This window comes from Periophthalmus magnuspinnatus, chromosome 22, assembly GCF_009829125.3.
Source record: "Periophthalmus magnuspinnatus isolate fPerMag1 chromosome 22, fPerMag1.2.pri, whole genome shotgun sequence".
Classification (NCBI taxonomy): Eukaryota; Metazoa; Chordata; class Actinopteri; order Gobiiformes; family Gobiidae; genus Periophthalmus; species Periophthalmus magnuspinnatus.
In genome coordinates this window covers 25,061,610-25,081,583 of record NC_047147.1, presented here as the reverse complement: position 1 = coordinate 25,081,583, position 19,974 = coordinate 25,061,610, and the positions used below count along the sequence as shown (strand labels likewise).

At 43.8% G+C, this 19,974-nt stretch overlaps 1 protein-coding gene across 1 annotated transcript in view; it reads right to left on the bottom strand.

The window, feature by feature from the left end:
- Window positions 1-7,056: 7,056 nt before the first annotated feature.
- LOC117390147 (transcription factor IIIB 90 kDa subunit-like) overlaps window positions 7,057-19,974 on the bottom strand; it is a 70,788-nt gene continuing 57,870 nt past the window's right edge. Inside the window, exons 14-16 of the mRNA XM_055230896.1 lie at window positions 18,458-18,515; window positions 7,790-7,952; window positions 7,057-7,212 (exon numbers count right to left, since the gene is read on the bottom strand). Of these exons, the coding sequence (XP_055086871.1) occupies window positions 7,178-7,212; window positions 7,790-7,952; window positions 18,458-18,515 (256 nt within the window). The 3' untranslated portion in view covers window positions 7,057-7,177. The remainder of the gene's footprint in view (window positions 7,213-7,789; window positions 7,953-18,457; window positions 18,516-19,974) is intronic.

Here is a 19,974-nt window from a genome sequence, read left to right as displayed (position 1 = left end):
AACAGAGAGACGAGGAGAGAAAGAAAGGAGAAAGAGAGACAAGGATCGAGAGAGAGAGACGAGTAGAAACAGAGAGAGACGAGGAGAGAGAAGAGGATAGAGAGACGAGGAGAAACAGAGAGAGACAAGGAGAGAGAGATGAGGAGAAACAGGGAGACACGAGGATAGAAAGAAAGGAGAAATAGAGACAAGGAGAAAGATAGAGAGAGACGAGGAGAGAGAAAAAGGAGAAAGAGAGAAAAGGAGAAAGAGAGAGAGCGAGGGGGAGAAACAGAGAGACGAGGAGAGAAAGAAAGGAGAAAGAGAGACAAGGATTGAGAGAGAGAGACGAGGAGAAACAGAGTGAGATGAGAAAAGAGAAGAGGATAGAGAGACAAGGAGAAACAGAGAGAGACGAGGAGAGAGAGAAATGAGGAGAAACAGGGAGACACAAGGATAGAGAAAAAGGAGAAATAGAGACAAGGAGAAAGAGAGAGAGAGACGAAGAGAGAAAAAGGAGAAAGAGAGAAAAGGAGAAAGAGAGAGAGAGCGAGGGGGAGAAACAGAGAGACGAGGAGAGAGAGAAAGGAGAAAGAGAGACAAGGATCGAGAGAGAGAGAGAAAGACGAGTAGAAACCGAGAGAGACTGAATAAAGACGCTTTAAAAAACTGAAGGCAAGTGAATTATGTCCCACTTCACTTTGCCCTCAGTAACATCAGAAAAACAATAGTATGATATGGATGAATGGACTTTAAAAACCCAGAGGAGCTCTTCTGGATCTCCACCTGATGACATCATGAGGTGGGACAGACTGTTTTGAGCTTATGTCATAATGACGTCCACAGGCTCAGATGAACCAGAGACACAGAAAAAGTCTGTAAATGTCATTATGTAAAAGGCCCTGTGCTGCTTTTCACTTTGTTTCACTCCTCCTGAGATGAGATTACTCATCTTTCTCCTCCTCTGTCTATCCTTCATCCCTCCATCTCTCCCTCTCTCTCCTCTTACTCTCTCCTTTATCTCTCTTCTCCTCTGCGCCTCTCTTTCTCTCTGTCTCTACCTCCTATCTTATCTTTCACTCTCTCCATCTCTCTCCTCCCTTGTACCCCCATCTCCCTTGGTCTCTCCATCCCTGTCTTTTCTCTCCACACTCACTATCCCTTTATCTCTCCTACCCCTCTCTTCATCTCTCTCCATCTCTCTGGATTACTTTTCCAAATGTCTCTGTAATCTGCACATGTGATTTCACACAATGATTTTCACACATTTATATAACGGGTTTAAGAGACTCGACCTCAGAGAGTGAGGGAGAGAGAGAGAGAGAGAGAGAGAGAGAGAGAGAGAGAGAGAGAGAGAGAGAGAGAGAGAGGGCGATGGGGTCGTCAAAAGTATCAAAATTCAGATAGTAATCGAAACAAAAACTTGTATCTAAACTAGATACTCATTTGAGCAGGTATTAAAGCCACATTTAGAATGACGTCTCTGTATCTGTCACAAGTATAAGACACAGACGAGTTTACACACATGGACCACTATGACCCTACTGCACACTGAGGGAGTACACACATATAACACACATGGACCACTATGGACCTACTGCACACTGAGGGAGTACACACATATAACACACATGGACCACTATGGACCTACTGCACACTGAGGGAGTACACACATATAACACACATGGACCACTATGGACCTACTGCACACTGAGGGAGTACACACATATAACACACATGGGAATAGAAAACAAAGTACTACTATTTAATGTTGAAAATCTCATTATACTGTCAAAATTTTCATTGTGGTATCAGAATCGGTGTTGAGTATCAAGTCTGTCCCTCAGTGTCAAAATGAACAGGACGTCAATAAACACGTTTGTCTTATGAAGCAGTTTCAGATTAATATTATGGTTTACAATGAAAAAAATGTAAACCTGTGATCTACATGTGAGTTATCATCCATCCATCTTCTTCCTCTCACTGGGGCAGGGACTCCCAGACCCCCCTCACCCCAGACACTTCCTCCAGCTCCTCCGGTGGGACCCCAAGGTGTCGCGAGACCACCTGAGACACACAGTCCCTCCAGCGTGTCCTCGGTATTCCCTGGGTCCTCCTTCTGGTGGGACATGCCCAGAACGTCCAGGAGGCATCCTGAACAGATGCCCGAGCCACCTCAGCTGGCTCCTCTCGACGTGTAAGAGCAGCGGCTCTACTCCCGAGCTCCTCACCCTATCACTAAGGGAGCGCCCAGCCACCCTACGGAGGAAACTCATTTCGGCCGCTTGTATCCGCGACCTTGTCCTTTCAGTCATTACTCAGAGCTCATGACCACAGGAGAGAGAAGGAACGTAGACTGACCCATAAATCGAGTACGTGAGTTACTTTAATCCCAAATACCTGAAAAAACTTAACATCTGGACAAAATCCACAATCTTTTTTTTTTACTGTCCAATAACCAGGAAATGCACTGTTAGCATGCTAGTGGTTAGCTTTACTGTTATGGTCTAGTGCTATTTTTGTTTTTGACCTCGCCTCCATTCGGCCAGATCCACCCACCAGCTGATGACCCGCACATGACCCGCACATGACCCGCAGGTAATCACCCGCGGGGTCGGTGTCCACTGCAGCTACTTTTAGTTAAAGTTTATTTTTGTATTGCTCAGTTATTTAATTTATACACATTTTTGAGAAACATTTTTGTGAAGATCTTCCTACACTCTCGTTTTTCTTACTTTCTACGCCCGGGTTTACATCTTTTCGTAACTTGACTTCACCTCCAGACTGAGTGGCACGTCACATTTACAGTCACGGCACAACTCGTCTCTCGTCTATGAAAGTTGTGAAAAGCACTTATAAAGTTATCTCTGTGAGTAATTAGGATGTTCAGAATGCATCAGATAAATGAGGAACAACTTTGGAGCACTGCAAACTGTTTAAAATGAACTAGTTCTGTTTTTCACCTTTTTAAGACGTTGAGGTTTTTACACTGTTTATTCTTGAACAACACCAGAGCCACAGGAAGTGAGAGCAGATGTTTGGAATGACTTCCTGTGATAAGACTCCAGTGTCGGAAACGGGTTTAGGAGCAGAGGATGAAGAGGAAAGGGTCAGAGGATGAAGAGGAGAGGGTCAGAGGATGAAGAGGGTCAGAGGAGCAGAGGAGAGGGTTTAACTAGACGTTCATCTTGAAGTTAATTGAGGAAGAAACAAAACTTGGCGATAAGTAAGTCTAAATAAGCACAAGCTCATTAGAGGTGAATTAACGAGGGGAGATTAAAGGGACAGACCTGAGGACATAGGAAGGAAGGAAAGGAAACAAGGTGGTAAGTCAAGCAATAGGATCAGCCCCAAGCGTTTTTATGAGCCACAAAACAAACACAAAATTATCTCTTAATTAAAAGTCAAAAAGATGAGTATAAAAATTCACAAATGTTTCTCGGATTATTCATCTGGGGGATACAGCAGGAAGGCACAAAAAGTGGACACGTAGTTTAGTTTTCACAGTTTATTTTACCGGCGCAAGGCAAAAAACATTTGTAGTCGATGAAACATTTTGAAAAACCAGCCCAGTCTATTCCATCTGAAAACAAACAAAAATCAAAATGGCACTCGCTAAAGTCAAATGTGTAAAATTATACATTAGTCCATGTTAAACAGTAAACAAAACACTCTAGAATAACTCCCTATCACCCGAAAAAATATAAAAAAAAATACTTTTGGCACATTTTGGAAAGTCAAAAATTCGCCATCTGCTCGTTTCCATGGAGATGTCTTTTGTTTTGCCTGGGAATTTTCTACAGCATGGTATAAATACGGGCCCTTTAAAGCCACCGTACCTGATGCTCTCCCATGTGTTTGAGCAAAATGTGTCTTGTCCCAGTGCGTGTTAGCATGCTAGTGAGGAATAACTGTGCACCACTGCAAACGGTTTTAAAAATAATTCGTTTTTTTTAGGTTTTTAAGACGGTAAAACTCAGGTACAGAAGAGAGTTGAAGTGTAAACAGTTGCTTTTCTTATTTAAGTCTAATTAAATCCCCAAAAATCTTGTTCCATCAGGAAATAATCGTTTTACGTCGAGTGTGGTTCATTCTACTTCTTATTACCATAACTTATCCAACGTACCGTTTAAGTGTCGCTTTGGAAAAACAATAAATTGCTAAATGTCAATCAAATTTCCAACCAACAACTTCAAAATCATCAAAATTAATCTCATAAACTTCAAAAACGTTAAACTTAAAGAGGGGGTATTTTACGTCTACGGGGTATTAGCCGCTAGCACGTAATATATTTAGCTCGCCGTGTTTCCTTTTATCGTTTTGAAAGTGTAATATTCACCCAAAACACTATCACTACGTATTAACATGTATAACTTCTATGTTAATTTTGGAGTCTTCTTTCCATTTGCTCTCTGTGCTAAGTCCCTCCTCCTTCAGAGCACTATCACAACACAATCAGCTGCATCGCACAAATGAAACTACTGCACATCGCATCAGGTTTATGAAGTGATTATGTACAGTTTTGTATCATGTTTTTGTGTATTTATGAAGAATTGTTGACGTAGGCTTGTGGGCGGAGCCTTGCACGACACCTGACAGCTGTACAACTATAAGGACGGTTCGAGTAGGGCTCAGGAGAGATCACTAGATTACTCAAACGTGAATGGATGACATCTACAACCTCTTCAGACATGTTTTTAATAAGGGAACAATGTTATAACGTAGTAGGAAAAAAATAAATCTATTTTGCATAATACCCCCTCTTTAATTTCAGGCACCTAAAGCCAGTTGTTAATACATTTCCTACGCAAAAATAAGGCAGCAGTAATTCAATAAATAGTTGGGTTTTTTTGCTGATTGTTCAAAGCTGGAGTTTGGGAACACTTAAGGCAAAAAGTGCAACTGACAATCACATCGTTAAGTTATGATTTTGTAGCATTTTCAGGATCTGTTAGGATGTAAACATATTGTAAGAAAAAGAAATACAACACAAAATACAAATGAAAATGGTAGAGGACAAAATCAACACATTTTCCCCTTAAGATGCACTACGGAACTTTTCCTGGTAAAGGGTCCACCTCCTGCTTGTATTTAATCAATCTGTTATATTAATGCAATACCACCGTAGACTGTATATATAAATAGACATAGCTAACCTGCTAGCCGCCGCGTTCCAAACAGGAAGTGATCATGGGGAGTGCTTCCAGCTCCACTGACACTGGCTCCAGTTCACTTTCTATTGACAAACCATGGGCCCTCTCTCTCTGTAACTGCTGTCATCACTTTGGTCTTAAAATATTGGTATTGACCCGCTCAAATGATCCTGTTTTTTTTTTAATCTCACTATTGTGTCTATATATCAATATCTGAACATTATTAACAGACCAATCAGGCGCTTCCATTCCCCGAGGTCGCTCCCGCCAGCGCTGGTAACAGGTTTGAGCGGCCGACCCCCGTCAGACCAGCGGTGCGGGAGGGAAGTGGCATGTGCCTTCAACAATCCAATCTTGCTCCTGATTGGCCCTTTGGTTGCTGGGATACACGCACTCGAAAGTCCAAATATTAAATTTGTCGGAACATCCCAGGCAAAGCGCTAACATCTCCATGGCAACAAGCAGGTGGCAGACTCTCCACTAGAAAAGTTATAGTGCAGAAATTTCACTTTAAGCCCCGTTTGAAAATGACCCTGCAGGTTCATTTTAAGTTAACTCTTTTTGCAGCATCATAAGTTTTTATATTTCTCCAAATCAGCAATAAGTTGTGTTCACGTTCAAGAATTTGATGATGTTACAAACTCAGATGGAGGGCGGGGCCTATATAAGTCTATACAAGTCTATAAAACTATGGGAGATTCACTGTTTTTAAATAAATCTCCAAATTTCTTCTCCACAAATGTTGAATCTTCTCATTATTAGTTTGTGATTAGCTCCACAATCTCGTCGTATTAATCTTACACATTAACCTATTAAGTTACATATTGAGCTTGTCTGACAACATTCACATCTTTGGAGCTGAATAATGGGACGACTTTCTGAAGATATTGTGAAAAAAATCAAATAGACGACAGTAAACTTTATGCCAGATTTTGCTCCATGTGGATAAAAACCAGGTCAACACATCTGCATCTGACGAGTACACCGCCAACTCCACCTGAGGATCTGACCCGTCTCCAGCTCAGGTTAAACTGTAGCGTTTTTTAAGCGTGATGTCATTTTCCGGGTCCATCAGCTGATAGAAAACGATGAACACGTTTGAGCGACGACACAGCTCACCTTAAGCATGGATCTATAGTTACAACCGTGACAGAGAGACACAAGGGAGGTAGAGGTAAGCAGCCAGACTAAGCTAGCGTTAACAGTGAGCTGCGGTTAGTGATAAATACACACCGGTAATCCTAAATCATGCTAGATTATCACTACATTATTTACAGTTTGTGGTTAAACACACTTTTGAAAGGCAATTCTCGCTTATTTAATTAATAAGGAACAGATGTGACGTTTCTGGTTAGACCCGGAAGTGACATCATCACTCTATAAGGACGCTACCATGTTGTGATATCACATGAACGCAACCTATTGTGTGGCATTACCCATTTTTCAACATGCTTCCAACTTTACTTTATCAAAAAATATCAACTGACTCTATTCAATTTCCAGCAGGGTATTCTTAGTGTATTTTGATTTAAAATAACTATTCAGATTTCAAGTAATTTTAACATCATTATTTTTGTAGTGCAGATCCCTAAACGTAGAGGTTGTTCCTATGACGACCACAGTTCAAGTCATTCCGTATATTACATGATAAATACTATGCTCGGTTTTTATGTGCGACAAAACAAAATGGCCGCCAGGTTAAGCAGCTTCACGTCAGTTCTTCTTTCATGTTTTGAGTTCAGCTTTTTTTGTGCGTTTAGTTCAAGTCCATCGGTTAATCAGCAGCAGCAGCAGCAGATGAGGAGAGGAGAAAGAGAGAAAAACGGGAAAACAGGAGAGAGAGGGAGGAGAGAAAAGGAGGAGAGAGAGGGAGAAGAGGTGGGACAAGAAGGTAAAGGAAGTGTGAGAGAAGAGGAGGGAGAGAGGAGAGAGAGAAAGAGAGGAGAAGGGGCGAGAGGGAAAGGAGAAGGGGGCGAGAGGGGGAGGAAGGAAAGGAGGAGGAGAAACGTGAGGGAGAGAGGGAAAAAGGAGAGAGGGAGGAAAGGCTAGTAGTCGTCATCGTCCACATCTGATCCATAACCTAAAACACAAAAGACAGAAGATTAATACATTTAGTGTTTTTAAACTATTTCTACATAAAGCTGTACTATGTAACTTTTCTTGTTACAGAGACATCACCTGCTTGTGTCCATGGAGATGTCATTGATTTGCTTGTAATGTTCCACAAGATAGCATTAAACTTTTGAATATTGCATTTATTTGATTACAGGTGTTTATGTTGCTAAAATAAAAAAAATAAAAAAACGGACATTCTTACCACAAGCGACTTTGCCTCTCCACAGATCTGACTTGTAATGTGGCCTGGACATGGTTATGTTTAATGCCATACTGTAGAACATATTCCAGGACAAGCAAAAAGGGTCAAGGGCAAGTTACAGGTCAGATCTACGGAGCGGCCACCCCTCCCGAAGTAAGAATGCATGTTTTTTTCAAGATATTTTTGAGCAATAAAAACAAGATGGTTGCGTTTAATGCCCCCGCTGGACGACGGAGGGATTACACAGATATAAAGCCACATGGGAAGAGAAAAGTACGACCACCATTAAATGTCGAAAGTGACATTTCACTGCTAAATACAGAGTTGTCCTGTCTCTCACCAGTGGCTCCCAGCAGCTCCATGGCGCTCACACAGCCCCCCTCCTCTTCTTCTTCCTCCTCTTCCTCTGGCTCCTCCTCGTACACCACAGGGCCGCTCTCCACCAAGGCACCACTCGAAGAGGAGACGGCCACTGGGAGAGGGAGACCCGCTTCTACTGTCCCCTACAGGACACAACACACAAGAGGTTATCCTGTGTCCTCCTCTCACGAAGGAGGTTGTGGGTTTGTAGTTATGAGAACGGAGGGTCAGATAGAGCAGAGGATGAAGAGGAGAGGGTCAGATGGAGCAGAGGATGAAGAGGAGAGGGTCAGATGGAGTAGAGGATGAAGAGGAGAGGGTCAGATGGAGCAGAGGATGAAGAGGAGAGGGTCAGATGGAGCAGAGGATGAAGAGGAGAAGGCCAGATGGAGCAGAGGATGAAGAGGAGAGGGTCAGATGGAGCAGAGGATGAAGAGGAGAGGGTCAGATGGAGCAGAGGATGAAGAGGAGAGGGTCAGATGGAGCAGAGGATGAAGAGGAGAGGGTCAGATGGAGCAGAGGATGAAGAGGAGAGGGTCAGACGGAGCAGAGGATGAAGAGGAGAGGGTCAGACGGAGCAGAGGATGAAGAGGAGAGGGTCAGACGGAGCAGAGGATGAAGAGGAGAGGGTCAGACGGAGCAGAGGATGAAGAGGAGAGGGTCAGACGGAGCAGAGGATGAAGAAGAGAGGGTCAGATGGAGCAGAGGATGAAGAGGAGAGGGTCAGATGGAGCAGAGGATGAAGAGGAGAGGGTCAGATGGAGCAGAGGATGAAGAGGAGAGGGTCAGATAGAGTTGAGACTTGTAAAATTGTTGTCTTGGCAAAGTAACTTCCATCTTGTACATTTGAACTTTTGCTCTAACAATCGTCTATAAATATACTAAAAAACCTCAAGGCACAGAATGGTTCCTGTCATCTTAAATATTTAAAAGAAACTCTCTCTCTATCATCACGCATTAAGGCGATCTAGGAAATCCATGTTTGGTCACACGTGTACGCATCATCAAAGCGTGACGCCGGTTTCAGAATTAGCTTAGCGTTAGCAGGACGGCGAAATGCAGCGTCTACAGTTTAAACAAAGGCAGATTTAGCCTGGAGCGCAGAGTCTCCTTCAGATCTAAAACGGCGTGGATTTATCACGGTTCTGGGTCAAAAAGGAGGGACGGGTGAAGACTACAGCAGCGAGAGAAGAGGAGGAGGAGGAGGAGGAGGAAGTGACAGAGAGGAGAGAAGTGATGAGTATAGCACAAATAAAAAAGAGGTGCTGGTCTGTGGATAGTGGGATGGGCGACACTCAGATGACGTCTGCGAGAACGGGACGAGATTTGGATTTAAATGACAGTATTGACGTATTTTCCGGACTATAAGTTGCACTTTTGTTCATAGTTTGTCCAGAGGTGCGACTTATTCTCAGATGCAACTTATATGTGAAATTATTAAAATATATAATTTGACATCATCGTTACAGTAAACTTGTGGCTTGTTTTTTATGTTTTATTTATCTGATTAACTGTTAATATCTTACGTTAACAAACCAGACACGTACATGAAGCACAGACGGAACTGAACACGTGTTTACATACGTGTCAGGTAACGGCTGATTTTACATGCTACAGTTCACTTGTTTGACCCATAGATGGCGCTTGTGTGATTGTAATTATCTTAAACAGCTGAAAAGTAAAATATAAAGTTTTCAGTTCACCGGTTTGTTTACTATCAGGCCTAATATTCAGCCTGTTGTTCTCCATTTTATTGTTATTATTATTATAACTTGCCTTTAAAGATAAAATGTCTGTTCTTGGTCTTGGATTTTGTAAAAGAAATTAAAGTCTTAAAGTCCAGAGCGACTTGTATATGTTTTTTTCTTCATTATTCTGCATTTTTGGCTGGTGCGACTTATACTCCAGAGCGACGTACAGTCTGGAAAATACGGTAAACATACTCTGTCCTTCAAAGCAGAACATGACACTTCCATTTGTCCCATATTTGGTCACATTTGTTCATTTGAAGTGTAATTTGTTATTATTTTACTCCATAGAAATGACAAAAGCGTAAATCCACACAAAAGCAACATAACTGAATATTACAATGTCGAGATGTCATTGATTTGCTTGGAATGTTCCGCAGGGTGGCATTAAACATGTGTATCTTTATCAATCTGCATCTGCATCGATTACGGGTGTTTTACGTTTTTAAAATTGAAAAACACACATACTTACTGTGATTTGCCTCTCCACAGATCCGACTTGTAACTTGGCCTGGAGATGGTTATGTTTAATGCCATACTGTGGAACATTCGAGGACAAGCAAAAATCTACCGAGTATCGAGCTACCAGGTCAAGTTACAGGTCAGATCTGTGGAAAGGCAAGTTCATTCCAAAGTAAGAATGTATGTTTTTTCACGGTATTTTTGAGCAATAAGAAAAAGATGGTCACGTTTAATGCCATACTACGGAACATACGAGTTAGACATTGATTAATTATTATTATTAAAATACTCATACAATGTCTCACTTGTACAATGTCTCACTTCATTCATCTTTTAAGTGATTTGTTTGATTTTATTATGTTTAGTTCAGGGTTTTTTTTTTTTCCAGAAGAGCAGCAGATCAGCGCGTCTGACGTCAGTGGGCGGAGCCTGTGTGAATTAGTTTCTCTATGACATTTCCACAGTCTGATAACGGCCACTAAAAATACCACCGTATGACACAAAACCTCCATTGTGTGTGTAGTTTTGTCCACACAGGGATCGTTACGTTACAATTTGGACATTTTAAATCACAACAATGATCTAAAAAATGTACTAAAAGAAACCTGTTTGCTGATTCTGTATAACTCCACTGTTTTTAAATAAATCTCCAAACTTCTGCTCCACAAATGTTGAATCTTCTCATTATTAGTTCGGGATTGGCTCCACAAACTTGTCATTTTAATCTCATGGTTTAAAGTCCGTTTGTCTCGCAACAGTGACGTCTTTGTGGTTGAATAACGGTGTGACCCTTTCTGACGCCTGCTTTTTGATGATCCGTTTTAGTTTAGTGTAAGAGCCTCCTCTCCTCGGTCTCAGGAGTTCTTGCTTGTTTTCTTTTTTTTTTTAATTCTCTGTGGATTTAAACTCGTTAACGCAACACCTCATTAAAACACAAACATCAGTTCAATCAGACGACCTAAGAAGGAACGCACTGATCTGAGTCCCTGGTCTAGTCCTGGTTCAGTCCTGGTTTAGTCCTGGTTCAGTCCTGGTTCAGTCCTGGTTCAGTCCTGGTTTAGTCCTGGTCTAGTCCTGGTTCAGTCCTGGTTCAGTCCTGGTTTAGTCCTGGTCTAGTCCTGGTTTAGTCCTGGTTCAGTCCTGGTTTAGTCCTGGTCTAGTCCTGGTTTAGTCCTGGTTTAGTCCTGGTTTAGTCCTGGTTTAGTCCTGGTTCAGTCCTGGTTTAGTCCTGGTCTAGTCCTGGTTTAGTCCTGGTTTAGTCCTGGTTTAGTCCTGGTCTAGTCCTGGTCTAGTCCTGGTTCAGTCCTGGTTCAGTCCTGGTTTAGTTCTGATGCAGTAAAACATCTAAATAAGATACTTTAAGCATTAATGAAGAGCTGCTGCCTAATTAGAGACGAAAGACTTAACTGGGTCAGAGAGAGAGACAGAGAGATGGAGAGAAGGAGAGAGGGAGAAAGAGAGAGAAAGAGAGAAATGAAGAGGAGAGAGAGACAGAAAGAGACAGAGAGAAGGAGAGAGAGAGGAGGAGAGAGTAGCATAGAGGAGGAGAGAGGAGAGAGGGAGAGAGGAGGAGGAGAGGGAGAGACAGAGAAATGAAGAGGAGAGAGAGAGAGGAGGAGGAGGAGCGAGAGAGGGAGAGAGCAAGAGAGACAGAGGAGGAGAGAGGGAGAGAGAGAAGAGAGTAGCATAAAGAAGGAGAGAGGGAGAGAGAAAGAAAGAGAAAGGAGAGAGAACGAGAGCGAGGAGAGAGGAGGAGCAGAGAGGGAGAGAGAGAGAAGGGGAGGAGAGGAGTGAGAGAGCGAGGAGGAGTGAGAGACATAGAGGAGAGGAGGAGAAAAAGAGCGAGAGAGAGAGAGAGAAAGACAAAGAGAGGGTGTGAGAAAATGGAGGGGTGAGCAGGAGAGTGGGTACGAGGGCAAGTGGGAAAGAAAAAAGAGGGAAAACTGAAAGAGGAGGAGTTGAAAAGAGGAGAGAGAGGAGAAAAAGACAAGGAAAGGAAGAGCAGGGGTGAAAGAGGGAAAGATGTGAGAGTGAGTAGAAAAAGAAGAAGTCAGAGAAGTGCTAAAGGAAATAAAGGGGGAAGCTAAAAGAGAGAGAGAGAAGAAGAGGGGAACAAAGAAAGGAAGGAACAGCAAAAAGTGAGAGAAAAAGGGAGCCGGGCAAGAGAAGCAAAAGTGGAAGAGAGAGGGATAAACAAAAGCAGAAGGGATGGAGAAAAAACAGAAGGAGGGTGATGGGGAGGGCAAAAAGAGGAGAGGAAGGGTGGAGGAGGGGAGAGGGGGAACAGAAGGCAGAGGAGAGGTGCTAAACCAGGGTTTAACGTGTCACTGTCTTATGAGAGTGAACAGACTGGTTTGATCAGAGCAGATTTAAACGTGTGAAAAAAGGAGGAAGAGGGAGAGGAGGAAGAGGGAGAGGAGGAAGGAGGAGACATCTGCTCAACACGATCAAATTAGGACACAGTTTTACACCAGACAAGAATCATACGCATTTACTGTGGGGCAAAAAAAGTATTTAGTCAGCCACCAGTTGTGCAAGTTCTCCCACTTAAAAAGATGAGAGAGGCCTGTACTTTTCATCACAGGTTCACTTCATCTATGAGACAGAATGAGGGGAACGAATCCAGGAAATCACATCGTAGGACTTTTAATGAATTAATCAGTAAGTTCTTCTGTAAAATAAGTATTTGGTCAAACAAGTGACATTTCTGGCTCTCACAGACCTGTAACTTTTCCTTTAAGAGGCTCCTTTGTCCTCCGTTACCTGTATTAATGGAACCTGTTTGAACTCGTTATCAGTATAAAAGACACATGTCCACAACCTCAAACAGTCAGACTCCAAACTCCACTATGGCCCAGACCAAAGAGCCGTCAAAGGAACCACAAACAAAACTGTAGACCTGAATCTGCAATAGGTAAGCAGCTCGGTGTGAAGAAATCAACTGTGGGAGCAATTATTATAAAATGGAAGACATACAAGACTGATAATTTCCTCCGATCTGGGGCTCCACGCAAGATCTCACCTCATGGGGTCAAATGATCACAAGAACGATGAGCAACAATCCCAAAACCACACGGAGGGACCTAGTGAACGACCTGTAGAGAGCTGAGACCAAAGTAACAAAGACTACCATCAGTAACACACTACGCCAGGGACTCAAATCCTGCAGTGCCAGATGAGTCCTCCTGCTTAAGTCAGGACATGTCCAGGCCCGTCTGAAGTTTGATAGAAGCTTTTGGATGATCCAGAAGAGGATTGGGAAAATGTCATATGGTCAGAGGAAAGCAAAATAGAACTTTTTGGTAAAAACTCAACTTGTCATATTTGGAGGAGAAAGAATGCCGAGTTGCATCCAAAGAACACCATACCTACTGTGAAGCATGGGGGTGGAAACATCATGCTTTGGGGCTGTTTTTCTGTAGAGGGACCAGAATGACTGATCTGTGTAAAGGAAAGGATGGATGGGGCCATGTATTGTGAGATTTTGAGTGAAAACCTCCTTCTATCAGCAAGGGAATTGAAGATGAAACGTGGCTGGGTCTTTCAGCATGACAATGATCCCGAACACACCGCACGGGCAATGAAGAAGTGGCTTCATAAGAAGCATCTTCAGATCTCAACCCCATAGAAAATCTCTGGAGGGAGTTGAAAGTCCGTGTTGCCCAGCGACAGGCCCAAAACATCACTGCTCTAGAGGAGATCTGCAGGAGGAATGGGCCAAACTACAGCAACAGTGTGTGAAAACCTGTGGAGACTTACAGAAAACATTTGACCTCTGTCATTGCCAACAAAGGGAATATAATAAAGTACTGAGATGTACTTTTGTTATTGACCAAATACTTATTCTCCACCATTTTTTCGCATTTTGTGTCTCATAGTTGAAGTGAACCTAAGATGAAAATATCAGGCCTCTCTCATCTTTTTAAGTGAGAGAACTTGCACAATTGGCGGCTGCCTAAATACTTTTTTGCCCCACTGTACCATTTAATTGTCAAATTCCCATAGAAATAAAATACCCCCTCTTAAAAGCCCCATAGAAGTAAAATACTCCCCTTTAAATACCTCACAGAAGTAAAACACCCTCTTTAATACTCCATAGAAGTAAAACACCCTCTTTAATACTCCATAGAAGTAAAACACCCTCTTTAATACTCCATAGAAGTAAAATGCACCCTCTTTAATGGAGACATTCTGCAAATCCCCGTTTCCCCCTACCCCCCAGACACGCCCACTGCTCATTGTCTTTCCTAACCACTGATACATACACAGGATTTAGCAATAGCATAGCTCTTTGGTCACAAATGTCACTGTGAACTGTAGTTATCCTGAGAAATGAGAGCGAGGGAGAGAGCTGGAGCCAAAATGGAGGAGAGAGGAGAGAGAGACAGTGAGTCAAAATGGAGGAGAGGGAAGAGAGTGAAGGAGAGAAAAAGGGAGAGAGTCGTATCCATGAAAACCAAAGGATGCACTCAAATATTTAACATGAGTCTGGGAACTGTGACTGAGCCAATATTTAACAAGCCAGGACTATCCCACAGGACAGATGTAACGCTCTCCGTGAGAACTGACTGTCCCTCTGGGTCAGATGCCCTCTCAGTGGGTCAGATGCCCTCCCTGTGTGTGTCAGATGCCCTCCCTGTGTCTCTATGGGGTCTTATCCTGTGTAAAAAAAAAAGCTGCTAACCCTGTAGCTCAGATCTCTACAAACAAATACTGAAATACATGGGATCGGTGGGTCCTACATCACGCAAAATGGATAGTGAGATGTAAACCGTGGTATAATGTTGCTACCTCCTCAAAAAATATACCTTGAATTGTGTTTGTTTCGTTTATTCAGGAGGAAACATTATAACAGATCAGGAAATAGAAGAATATTGGCTTTTAAGTTCAGATTTCAGACATATTATGCTTCTGTCTGCTCTACAGTTCTAATCTAAGGCAGTCATAATATTGCACCCTCTAAAATGTACGTTTTGCAAAATATATCTCCCTCCTCTTTTCTCTCGCTCTCTCCTCCCTCTTTCCTAAAAATCCTCCTCTCCGCGCTATGTATTCCTGATTAAAATTGTTCTTCACAGATCAAAAAGCCACAGTCTCTGCTCTGTCCCCGTGTTACATAACTCAAAATGGGACAGAGGCAGCCAATCAGAGCAAGGCCTTCCTAAGGGGGCGGGGTTTAGTTGTTCATTCATAAAGACACGTGACGCAGACTGACAATGGAGATGGAGGGATGAGAATGTGAGAGGGAAGAGAGAAAGAAGAGAGGGGAAGAGGAGAGAGAGGGAGCAAGGACCAGGCTGAACTCTGCAAGGATTTAGGGGTTAAACCAGGTCTGAATCAGGGTAAAATCAAGGCTAAACCAGGGCTAAACCAGGGCTAAACCAGGGCTAAACCAGGGCTGAACCAGGGCTGAACCAGGACTAAGTCACGGCAAAACCAGGGCTAAACCAGGGCTAAACCAGGGCTGAACCAGGGCTGAACCAGGGCTGAACCAGGGCTGAACCAGGGCTGAACCAGGACTAAACCAGGACTAAACCAGGACTAAGTCACGGCAAAACCAGGGCTAAACCAGGGCTAAACCAGGGCTAAACCAGGAATAAATCGGGACTAAATCAGGAGTAAACCAGGACTAAACCAGGGCTGAACCAGGGCTAAACCAGGCTAAACCAGGGCTAAACCAGAGCTAAACCAGGACTAAACCAGGCTAAACCAGGACTAAACCAGAGCTAAACCAGGACTAAACCAGGACTAAACCAGGGCTAAACCAGGGCTAAACCAGGACTAAACCAGGACTAAACCAGGACTAAGCCAGGGCTGAACCAGAGCTAAACCAGGACTAAACCAGGACTAAACCAGGACTAAACCAGGACTAAAAAAGGACTAAACCAGAGCTAAACCAGAGCTAAACTAGGGCTAAACCAGGACTAAACCAGGACTAAACTAGGACTAAACCTGGACTAAACCAGATCTAAACTAGAACTATATCAGGGCTAAATTAGAACTAAATCAGGGCTAAATCAAGGCAAAATCAGGACTAAAGCAGGGCTAAACAAGGATTAAACCAGGATTAAACCAAAACTAAATAAGAATTAAACCAGAATTAAACCAAGACTAAACTAGAACTAAACCAGGACTGAACCAGAATTAAACAAGGACTAAACCAGAGACTAAATCAGGACTAAACCAGGATTAAACCAGGTCTAAATAAGAACTAAATCCTGGACTAAACCAGGCCTAAGCCTTACCCAGACCAGAGTCACAGAGTTCTGACTGTGAGCTCCAGAAGTGCTGACGGCTCCATTCTACACCAAGGATGTGATTTATTACAGTGTCTGATGGATAGAATATAGAGAGGAGAGAGGGAGGGAAAGAGGAAGGGAGGAAAAGGGCAAAAGAGAGAAGGACAGGACACAACAGAATTCTACTTTTTAAACTTAGATAGTAAGTTCTTTGTGTGAGTGCCATTTCACTCAGCACAGGCCTTCATTAAAATACTTCAATAAAATATAATTCAGACTTTAGAGCTAAACCAGGACTAAAAAAGGGCTAAACCAGGACTAAACCAGGGCTAAACCCGGACTAAAAAAGGACTAAACCAGGACTAAACCAGGGCTAAAGCAGGGCTAAACCAGGACTAAACCAGGACTAAACCAGGACTAAACCAGGGCTAAAGCAGGGCTAAACCAGGGCTAAACCAGGACTAAAAAAGGACTAAACCAGGACTAAACCAGGGCTAAAGCAGGGCTAAATCAGGACTAAACCAGGACTAAAAAAGGAATAAACCAGGGCTAAACCAGGACTAAACAAGGGCTAAAGCAGGGCTAAACCAGAACTAAACCAGGGCTAAAGCAGGGCTAAACCAGGACTAAACCAGGGCTAAACCAGGGCTAAAGCAGGGCTAAACCAGGACTAAACCAGGACTAAAAAAGGAATAAACCAGGGCTAAACCAGGACTAAACCAGGACTAAACCAGGACTAAAAAAGGACTAAACCAGGACTAAACCAGGACTAAACCAGGACTAAACCAGGACTAAACCAGGACTAGATACCAGCCATTTATGTGGGGTGGTATTATTTGTATTGCCTTCAGCATTTCCGTGGTATAGTGTTTGGTTCAGTTTTCGTTGCATTTTCATATATTCTATATATTCTAGTCGGTGCTGATTCAGTGAAACATATTTATTTTGTGCAGCGTGTGGAGGCTGCACTTTTAAATCCCTCACACAGACACAGACTGTACTGACACAACAGTGACACGTCTGGGATTAAACGCTCACCTGCACTTTGTACAGTCTGGACAATAAAACGACAGAGTCAGGAGAGAGGGATGGAGAGAGGACGGAGAGAGGACAGAGAGAGAGGGATGGAGAGAGGGACGGAGAGAGGGACGGAGAGAGGGACGGAGAGAGGATGGAGAGAGGGACGGAGAGAGGGACGGAGAGAGGACGGAGAGAGGGACGGAGAGAGGACAGAGAGAGGGACGGAGAGAAGGACGGAGAGAGGGACGGAGAGAGGACGGAGAGAGGGACGGAGAGAGGACAGAGAGAGGGACGGAGAGAGGGACGGAGAGAGGACGGAGAGAGGGACGGAGAGAGGACAGAGAGAGGGACGGAGAGAAGGACGGAGAGAGGGACGGAGAGAGGGACGGAGAGAGGGATGGAGAGAGGACGGAGAGAGGGACGGAGAGAGGGACGGAGAGAGGGACGGAGAGAAGGACGAAGAGAAGGACGGAGAGAGGGACGGAGAGAGGACGGAGAGAGGAACGGAGAGAGACGGAGAGAGGACGGAGAGAGGGATGGAGAGAGGATGGAGAGAGGGACGGAGAGAAGGACGGAGAGAGGGACGGAGAGAGGGACGGAGAGAGGATGGAGAGAGGACGGAGAGAGGGACGGAGAGAGGGACGGAGAGAGGATGGAGGGACGGAGAGAGGGACGGAGAGAGGGACGGAGAGAAGGACGGAGAGAGGGACGGAGAGAGGGACGGAGAGAAGGACAGAGAGAGGGACGGAGAGAGGGACGGAGAGAGGGACGGAGAGAGGGACGGAGAGAGGGACGGAGAGAGGGACGGAGAGAGGGACGGAGAGAGGGACGGAGAGAAGGACAGAGAGAGGGACGGAGAGAGGGACGGAGAGAAGGACAGAGAGAGGGACGGAGAGAGGGACGGAGAGAGGGACGGAGAGAGGGACGGAGAGAAGGACGGAGACAGGGACGGAGAGAAGGACGGAGAGAGGGACGGAGAGAGGGACGGAGAGAGGGACAGAGAGAGGGACAGAGAGAGGGACAGAGAGAGGGACAGAGAGAGGGACAGAGAGAGGAACGGAGAGAGGGACAGAGAGAGGGACAGAGAGAGGGACGGAGAGAGGGACGGAGAGAGGGACGGAGAGAGGGACAGAGAGAGGGACGGAGAGGACGGGCTGCAGACCCAGAGCAGAGACTGACCTGGTCCAGGGCCTTCTTCTTGGGCGGAGGTTTGTGTCCAGAGATGAAGGGCTGCAGTCTGGACACAGGGAGACACTGTTAGAGCTCCACCTACTGTTTAAACTCTGCATTACTGTGTCAGTGAACGCCACGGTGTAAAAGGACAACACTTCACACGAAACATTAGGACCTGCTCAATAGTTTGGATAGAATTTAAATGCACTATATTTTTGTAGGAATGTTCTGGTTATCGGGCACTTTATACACTTTTCTCAGACAGAGAAAAGTGTAAAAAATGAATATCACAATAACAATATTTAGACAATATGATCATGATGACTTGACCGCACCTAAAACCAGGCTCAAGACCAGAGGCGACAGAACCTTTACCGTGGCAGCGCCCAAACTATGGAACAGCGCCCCCTGCCTGTCAGATCCTCTTCGACGCAGTTTAAGACTACCCTGGAAGCCCCACCTCTTCTCCCTGGCATTTAATACTAGACAGGATCTTGGCGTTTCATCGACTTTTATGAATTCCAGGTTTGCGTATCTTAAAAACAGCACTGTCTGTTTTTGATAATGTGCCACGTCTCTCCAGGTTCATGCACCACACTCTCTGCGTTTGACTCTTTAATCCATCTGTAAAATTCTACTGATTTCAACAATATATATGGGAAAATAAATGCAGGGATTTAAAATAATAAAGTCAGCAGCCAATGTAAATCTCAACATTATTAAACTAAAATAACCCGTATAATTCCCACAGACCTGCTTTAGCTTAACTCTCGTTTCTCTGCCGTTCTCGTCTCATTTACATATCTTTGTTTTTACATTTTACCCCAAAGCTCAAAGTCTACAAAACGTCCTCCTCCTCTGCTAATGATGTCCCGGGGCCGAGATCTGACGATACCAAACAAAATGGACGAAACGGAGGGAGTCGACACCTGGAAACCATGGCAACAGACTTAAATTAAGAGAAAGACGTAATCGTTGAGTCCAGTTTTAATTTTAAATTTGCATATTAATCCAAGTAAACCACCCAGACGCTGGAAAATGGGTCAGATTAAGATTAGGAGAGACTGAAATCTGAACTGATCGACTAATACAAGATTCTCATTCCAGAACATGTTTGTAGAGGTCGAAGCTGCAGGGTTAGCAGCTTTTTACGCAGAATAAGAGACGATGGAGACACAGGGAGGGCATCTGACACACAGGGACGCACACACAGGGACATTATATCCTCTAACAAAATGTGGTAATTTCGTGATTTTGTAATTGATTGAAATTCTAATTACGATTTCTGTTGCATCCGAATCCAAAACTACATAAATTATCTTTAAAGTTGCACTATGTAACTTCTTTTTTATGGAGAATCCGCCACCTGCTTGTCTCCACAGAATCTTCCACAACTGTTTTTAGTCTCAAACAAACTGATTTACTCTACAAAACCTCTAGAATAACCACGAGCTGCTGCTTTTGTTAAATAATAATAATAATTTAAACTTCTGTTCTGTTGTGATCGAGGAGAGAAGAAGTTT